The 9363-nt window shown below is 36.4% G+C and overlaps 1 protein-coding gene across 1 annotated transcript; it reads left to right on the top strand.

The window, feature by feature from the left end:
• The first annotated feature begins 224 nt into the window (after positions 1-224).
• LOC148276190 (uncharacterized) lies at positions 225-7007 on the top strand. Its single transcript, XM_088234626.1, has 2 exons — positions 225-233; positions 1581-7007. Exons 1-2 carry the CDS (start codon positions 225-227, stop codon positions 2451-2453), a joined length of 882 nt encoding a protein of 293 aa, XP_088090752.1. The 3' UTR covers positions 2454-7007.
• Positions 7008-9363: the final 2356 nt, after the last annotated feature.

Raw genomic sequence — 9363 nt, 5'->3', positions numbered from 1 at the left:
CATCAATCTTAAATCAAGTTTGTACCAAGTTTCACTGCTATCTGGGTTAGGTTTCCGCCGGATATTGAGCTACTATCCGGTATCCGACCGGAGAGTAAAATTAGGCCGGATACCGATAGTTCCGGATTCCGTTTCATCTCTATAAATTATTACAAGAAAAACATAAACACATCGTACACATCAAATATGCCTAACACATCAAATATGCCTACTTGTGTCATGAAATGACACAAGTAGGCATATTTGTTTCGATTCTAAACGTCACGCCTAGCTGGCGGTCGAAGAACGACTAAATACGCGTTGGGCATGACTGAGCGTTCGGGCATGAACTAAGTATCATCATTTTTTGAGGGCTCGGGGCATGTTTATGTATTGAATATGTAAATCAGACTTGTTTACCTTCCGTTTGAGCGGAGAGATGAGTCGTTAAACAAGTCCAAATCGTGCTTGTTCTCATATTTTGAAAAAATACTGATCGCTCTTTCTAATGGAGAATTTTGAGCTACCAGAGAAGCAGTGTTGCATTTGTTGTTCAATAATGTAGCTCTTGTAAATTAAGATCATTAATTGGTTTTGGCTGCTCCAAACATTCACCTCCATCGACGGTGAAGCTAGACAACCGAGCACTCGGTCTACTATTGCAGTCAACAATTCAATTTAAGCTTTTTGTTCATATTTCATGCAGTAATCTCATTAAGGAAATATTACATACTACGAATACCGATAAAAATATTTGAAATGGATTTAGAATAATTAATTGTATTTTCAAAATCAATATGAATATTGTGGAGAAGTGTTTTCATACATAAATACAAAAATGAAATTTCGAAGACGTCTTTGGCCTTGGTTGTTGTGAAGTCAAGATTCGTGATAATGTTCTAAACAAATTTCAATGGCCAGGAACAAATAAACATGAATCTTGACGTATTAGGGGCGTGGCCAGTGGAATCGCCGTTTTAGCGGGAATTAAAAATTACAAATATAAAAGTATTTTTAATGCTACTAATAATTAGCAAACATTTTTTTACTGGACAGTATTTCATAGACCTTTACTACTTTAAAATTGTAAAAAAAGTGATATTTCCCATTATGATATTTTTGTCTTGGTTCGTTAGCTATTTAACCACTTATAAAGGCCCATTTTACACGATGGCAAAATTCCACACGGCACGATAAAATAATACAGAGTGGATTGATATTTACTATATTATAATTAATTTTTATTTTTATTTGCCGCTGAATAAATTAAAAATCACATACAAAATGATATAATAAGATAAATTCAACGTAATTTTACCGTGCCGTGTGTGTGGACGATACGTGTGAAATAGGCCAAACAATTATTACAATAATTATGCACTGAATAACTAAAACAGTGTAAGCCACCCTCTCTCTCTAAACACAAGAGCTAGTCTCTTTATTGGAATGTTACAGTTTTTAAGATTTACTAAATATATCAAAGTAGATAACAGAAATAGACGAAAACGATAAACATGATTATGGACATTTAATAAATGTATTAAATCTTACGTTTTTTTACAAAATAGGAATCAATTTCATTGATTTGTTGTCAAAATAAGGTAACGACTGAATTAAAAATAATAAAATTTCAGATTCACGATCTATCCTACGGGGGATCATCGTCCGACGAGGAGGAGAGCGTGAGGGCGCGGGCAGCGCGGGCGGCGGGGGCCGCGGGGGGGCTGCTGTACGTGGGGCTCGGGACCGTGGCGCTGGGTCTCGTCATCTCCTTCGTGGGCACCGGCGACAAGGGCTTCAAGACGTACGAGCTGCGGCTGGCCGGGCCCGCGCTCATCGCCGCCGGCCTGGCGTGCTGCGTGCTGCGCATCCTGCTGTGCGCGTGCCCCGCGCGCTGCCGGCCGCCGCGCGCGCGCGCGCGCCGCAAGGAGCCCGCGGCCGAGCGCCTCTTGCTCGCGGAGCGCGCCCCGCCGCGGCGCCTCTCCATAGCGGCCACCGCGCTCATGCTGCAGCACGAGCGCGGGGCGCCCGCCGAGTCTCCGCCCGATCCGCCGGCGCCGGCGCCCGCGCCCGCACCCGCGCCGGCGCCCGCGCCCGCACCGGCGCCGGCGCCCGCTCCCGCACCCGCGCCGGCGCCCGCACCCGCCGTCGCGCTCCTCCTCCTCTCGCAGCCGCGCCCCGCCAAAGAAGACTCCCTCGTGGAACTTCAGACCATGGACGGCTCCAGCTTCGACATCTCCAGCATATCGAGCAGCGAGTTGAGCGTGGACAACTTGACGGTGATAGAGAACGCCGAGACCTCGAGTAAGCTAGCGCGCGCGCGGGAGCCGCTGCTGGCGCGTCGCCCCCCACACCCCGCGGGCATCCCCCGCACCGTGACCTTCGCCGACACACCTAACATCATCACCCCTCCCAGCGAGGCCCCGCCCCCCCCAACCGAGATCGTGCTGACTCCTTCCAAACTAGGACAATAGCAAATACTTATTTAAGAGGTCTACGAAGTAACGTCAGGAACTGTGAAATAAGTTTGAACGTGTGGGACTCCTTATCGGTGAGAGTGATACTTCGAAACCTCTTAATCTATCGAATTAGTTTTAATATCTGTTCGGGTTGTTGTGAGGCGAGTGATTTGGGACTGGGTCTTTCCACACCCTTTTGAATCGCAATATAGTTGTATAAAGACGCCTACTCTTAATTTATTGTAATAACTCACTATCACATTTAGAAGAGTATTATGTATCATGACAATACCCAATTGTCTGTGCCAACTTTACAAGTATCTACAGGTCTTGCTGTTGGCACACTTCCCATTCCTACAGAAAGCAATGTTTAAAACTAATAAATGTGCAAAATTCCAATTAGGTCTTAAGACACAGTTTATTTTTATTTTTACAACCGATTGATCCCACAATATTATTTTAATCTCAGCTTTGTAATAAGTAGGTACTGCAGTTTCTATTAAATTATTTTTAATATCATAATGCGTCCAAATCTGTTAGTTTAAAATTGAACTACACAAATGAAATAACACAATAATATTGTTAAGTGTCCTCGGCACGGGTAACAGTGAGGTCGCATTATTTTTATTTCTAATCATTGTTTATAATGTGAAAAAAATTAATAAATAAATTAATATCACACAGATTTCAAATGGAACCAAAGCAGAATTAAATTTTAATTTAAATAAAATTTTAGTCACTTTTGTTCAATGTAGGTGTATAATGTCTACATTATAATCAAACATGGATAGAATACAAATAATACACATTGGTTGATAAATTCATTTTCATAATGCTTGATTTGTACAGCAAAAAAATGTAACAATAAAATGCTGGTTTTTATTTTATGGTTCAAATAAAAATTGCTATCAAGAAAATCTACTGCAAGGAATTTATTTTTGCAATAGACTTCACGCACAAACATATTTATTTATTTATTTTATTTAACACTTTATTACAATTTATATGCGTATAAGGGGGGGGTATATTGCCTTAAGGCAATTTCTTCCTACCTACCCAAACCGTTCAGTTTAAGAAAATTACAAGTACATGGACATGTTCTAAGGAATTATACTGAATCTTTAAATTTTATACAAAATTAAAAACAAAAATTAACTAAAAATGTACACTATACCATATTATTATAGTGTAAATATCTTCATAAAGAGAACATACATACTAAAAATAATCAATCTGATATTGGCACAATATGATGAAATGACATTGTAAAATTGAATAATTTAATTATTGTAAACATACTATATGCAAAAAGCTGTGGAATGTGAATTTTCATTTTCTTCTTAGTTATTTACTCTAGGCAGAGCAGTTGTGGTCACGTTGGCAGGAGGGAAGCACTTCGTTAGGATTTGCCTCCGCCTGCTTCTGTCTGCAGCGCTTCCGGAGGCCTCCTACAAAGAGAGGCCAGTAGCTTCCGTCATCAATTCTGTCCATCTTGAAGGACTTCTTCCACGAGATTAAGTTCCCTCTACTGGTTCTAGTCACTAACTTTTCTATTTTATCTCTTCACCTCGCAATGTGACCGAAGGACCTGAGAACACGGATTTACACAGTGGAAGAAAGAAGTCGTTCAATACCCTGTTCTCGGATTATAGAAACATAAGTCCTATGGGGTAGTCTATGATATCCGTAACATTCTACGCCCGCACCACATTTCGAACCCGTCTATTTTCCTTCACGAGAATGGGAGATTTCTCTCAAGGTCCATGTTTCCGCGGCGTACAAGAATAAAGGAAGAATTAGGGTTTTGGCCATATGTATTTTTGTAGACTTGGTGACACTTTGTTGTTGCCAAACTTATTTGCTCATCAACTTCTCCATCGCAGATCAAACCATAGCATTTTTTCTCTCAATTTTAGCATCACACCCTCCTCTGTTTACCTTCAATTGGCCCAGATAAATATGTATACCTATTTACGACTTCTGGTCAATATTTGCACATGACAAAAGTGAATAGAACAAAAAAATACTTTATAATTTGATTATCTAAAATTATAAGCTAATTCATCAGTACCTACATTTTTCACAAATCTGAGACATACAATAGTATTTTATTACAATTGCATTTGTAAGACAATTGTGTTTAAACTCAAACATACAACTGTACTACATAAATCTCACATTATCCTTTAGTTAAGCCTTAATGCAATAATAGGATAGAGTTAATAATGTGTAAATTACTTCATTACGACCTACATTATAACAAATGAATACACAGATGTTTTGTGTATTAAATGCCGTATGACATGTTTGTCTCGTATACCCAAAAATGCAACAATGTTACATGGTTCATAAAATAATATATTATACTCTTTTCTCCATAAGTTCTATTCGAATCATGAGATTTAAGTTTTAAGTTTACAGTAAAATAATCATAGGTGAATTATCAAGTAACAAGTTTTTACATAATGAGCTCAAGCACAATTTTACACTCTCATTTCCCTTCATTCATCCTCTACCACCCCTCGTCACTTTTCTTATTTGTTCTTCCCACTACCTCCTTGTTTTATTTAAATCATGTGTTTTTGTAATGAATATGAATAATTTAGGATTTTTTACAAAAAGTGGAGAAAAGAGTATGTATATTAAAATTAAAATGAGTCCTGAAGATTAAAATGTGAAATTGGGAATAAAGTAGACATTGAATGTCTTTAAAATAATATAATTAGTGCTTGTAGTTTAGCATAGACACGTTGAAGGGAATTTTTATTTAAAATAGAAATACACCGCCTACAAATATGTGTGAAACCATACCAATAGAACTAGATAAATTATTTGATATAATATGCATTGTATAGAATCTATTAACGCGACTTTCTTTATTGATTTGATTATTTTATGCAAATAGTCTTGCTTTCAGTGTATTTACAGATTCATTTTTGGTGGTACTCAAAACCTTTTTCGAAAAATTGTTAACCAAGACTTTTTTTAGTAAAAACGTTGTAGCCTAGCCGGTGGCCGCTGGTTTTGGGAGGGAAGGGTCGCAGGTTTGTGAAGGCATTTTTTGGACAAACTTTTTCAAAGTTTAAATTAAATTTGGTTTATCTATCCTTCCCGACTTACCGTGACAAGTGTTATATGTATAAAAAATACACCAGGTATGTATCTTGCAGTTCCAAAATGTATTAAATGTATTAATAGTTTTCTTAACTTTCAGCTACCAAAAATTTTTTTTTTCTTACATTCAGCTTTCTAATTTCTGGGGCATTTATGTAAAGAGGTATATGCCACTAAAATGAGGAAGTTCGGTGGTTTTTTATTTGTTAATAGACTGTCAAATTAAGCCAATTTAAAAATGTTTTTTAAATTATGTATTGTATTATCAGCGCTATGATTTTTTAAAGTTTTGTAATTTTGAAAATACTCCACATTTGACATCACAAGTTCTCTTCGGTGAGTTCTGCTGATTGGTGAATTGGTTCCCGTAAACCGGAAACTATCACAGCACTATGTTGATTTAGAAGAACTAGTTAAGTCATTTTTATTAAAATGATTATTTTTTTCATACATTTTCAAGAAACTTCACCGTACAATTTAAAGCTGCAATTTTTTACCGCACGTAAACAATTTCGCGTAGCACTAAACTTCACAACATGAATAAAGCAAATATGGAAAGAAACACAATATGACTTCTTCCGCTTCACCTTTTTCATCCTTAAGTGGTGTATGCATTTAAATTTATTCTTAAATAGCACCCAAAATTGTACGATAAAGAATGAAATCAGTAAGAAAATTTAAACAGCTCACCTGCACAAACAGCTAACTTGTACCTCTTTATCTAAATACCACAGATTTATTTGTTGAATACTTGCATCTACTTTAGTACATACACAGCAGCCAAATTACGAAGCTGAAATGTAAAATTGTATCACGTTGACTATAAAATTAATAATATTTAAGAATCACCATTAAATTTAAAAGCATCACACGACTTTATTACACTGAAGACATGACGGTTTTATGGTTCAAGTTTCAAAAATTTTATGAGTACGTTTTTATTGAAAAGTGTATATAGACTAAGTAGAAACATAAATTTATAACAGTGAAAAGTAAATATTTCACAGACATTACGATTACAAATGTGAGCAACTCGGGCAAAATGTTTATTTTTTTTTAGTACAAGGAAACAATTTAAACATTATCAAATACTAATTTTCCATGTTCGTCGGGCCCCATTATAAAATCTCGATTCAAATACATTACATAAATGTAAAAGTATAATTATATTATATGTACAGTTATATTTTCATTTTGGATGACCACTTTTTGATTTCAATATATACAATGTTAATGTACGTAAGAAATTATTCTTTATCTTCCTAAAAACCTGTTGATTTTACTTTAAGCATAGTTTTTACTGTTCATAAATTCCATTCACATCTTGTGCGATGAAATATGCTTCGCTCACAAATAGAAATTCATAACATATTGAGAACTTGTGTTGATAAGTCAATAATGTCAAACTTATAATTCCTCAAATGGCATGACTGAATAAATAATCATCATTTTTTATTTATCTTTTTATTTTGAAATTCCATTTGTCCACCATCCCTACGCGGGGAAAGTTAAATAATACGAGGGTCGATTGATATGCTCCACCCCTGACCTGCTTTGAGTTGACCAGTCGAGCTGATGTGTGAGCATTGTGTGTAGCCTAATACGCTTACTTGTAAAGTACCGAGCGGCAAGTTGAAATCTGCAACGGTTCAGTTACAATAGGTCGCTGACCACGGCAAAATGCTTTTCAGTGCTGTTTCATAAGGAAAATGTTCCACCACACAAGACGTTGATATCAATGGCTGCTATTTACAAATCTGGGTTTGAATTGGTTAAACACCCCCCCTATATTCACCTGATCTAGCCCTCAGTGACTACCAGCTTTTTCCAAAACTAAAGGAACATTTGTGTGGAATGAAATTTTTGAGGACAATGCTGACAGTGGTCGGACAAATGAAAGAAGCGAGGAAGCTATAGAAATGTTGGAGCATCGCTGGAAGAAATGCAAATAAATTCGCTCTGTGAATTCAAATCAAAGAAAATGAATAACTGTTTAGTTTTTTTTTTTAATTAGTCAAGGCAACCCATCCTAACAAGGATGATTTGTAGCCGCGAAGTTAAATCAATTGAAAAACCTTATGCAATCATTTTTTACCAGTACAATACCTATTTTTAATTGCAATATTTAAGGATAAGTTGTTTTGTAGCCCTTAAATTTATTAAAAAACTTTATTTCCATATACAGTTTATACCTTTTAACATAAAAAGAGTGAATATTGTATTGCCTTAGGGCTATTTCTTCTTAACTTCTTTTTTTTCTAAGTGGAGCATGTGAACATCACCAGACGTTCCAGGAGACCCTATTGCGACCCAGAACTCTCGGCTCCTCCCACGTAAATCCCACGCCCCTTAGTTCCGCAGAACAAAGCCGAAAGAAAGCCGGTAGTTGTGAAGAAGAGAAAACTCGGGTTAAGGCTCTCCTGAGACTTCCACAGAACATTTCCAAGCCAGATCCACCACCGCACCCTCAAAATGCTTGCGTTACATGAGGCTGCTATATCTGCGGCGGCCTCCGGGGTGTAGTGGTCAAGACGCTCGACTCACGCACGGGAGGTTCCGGGTTCGATTCCCGGTGAGAACACAAAAATTAAAATGTGATTTTTCTCAAGCCTGGGTGCTCTGTGATGTAATTCACCACTTTAATTAGGCCTCCTAGCCTGTTGTGGTGCAAAAAAATAAAAATCTGTTCTGGAACATCCATATTAATTATAAAATCGAACCACATTATACCTAATATTGTCATGCTTGTAGAATAACAACACATGTGATTTTCTTCAACTTTACATGAGAGCGGTTCAAAAATCTTAATGTCATAACTTTTTAAGTACAAAAGTAAATCATTTGATACTTGGGTTAGTTATATATTTATTTTCATTTTATTTATTTTATTCAGAAAACATACAGTCATACATAAAAAGTATTGAAAACAACAATTTTCTAACATAAAAAGACCAATTAAGTTTTCATAAATTATGCAAAAGATTTAAACATTAAATGCGACAAAAAAATAAATAAATATGAAACTCAAGTGAGAAAAGAATTAGTGTTAAAATTTGCATTTTCCATGGAGGTTATCATTGGTAATGAATAAAAATACCGAATGCACACCCCAAGCCATCCATGCACACACACGCACACACGAACGTACATGTAAAACATACAAACCTGGAAAATAAAGTGGATGTCGCATTTTCGCACATACCTACGTTGTTGTTCTACAATCACAATATTGCCTTCCAGCACTTTCTTTCAAAACTCAGAAGTTTGATTTCGTCTTGCCTTACCGATGAAATAAGTGATAAGCTAAAATTTATATTAAGATAAGATGTATATTAAAATTGTAACTGTAAAGACACCCTTTTCCTTAATTTACTTTAAGTTTCGTTAATTTCTAAGGCTATATTAAAATATATTCGGGACAAGTGTCTATCATTCTATCTTAAATATTTTAAACATACACCGATCCAACTTTACAATGGATGATTTAGCTTACTGTGATTCTCATCTTTAAATCAATAAATTATATGACACATAGATTAAATGTCCAGCCAAGTCATAAACGTACATTTCGGACATACGTATTTTTAAGAAATAGTAAAGGTGATTTGGTTCAGCCGGATGAATCTCACCCACGTGATAAAGGTTTCAGCTCTTTTACTTCACAAAAGTCAACAGATGGAAGTAATGGTGCATAGGGCGCTGCATTAGCACACCAATCACAGCGTATCTAAACCATTTTTTAATTGTGAAACCAAGATATTGCGGTGAAATATTTTATGTTGAGCTGGCTGGGAATCGATCCTGAGACTTC

Source organism: Micrasema longulum, unplaced genomic scaffold, assembly GCF_059751315.1.
Source record: "Micrasema longulum isolate JH-2025_06_02 unplaced genomic scaffold, ASM5975131v1 h1tg001262l, whole genome shotgun sequence".
Lineage (NCBI taxonomy): Eukaryota > Metazoa > Arthropoda > Insecta > Trichoptera > Brachycentridae > Micrasema > Micrasema longulum.
This window is presented reverse-complemented; position numbering and strand designations above follow the sequence as displayed.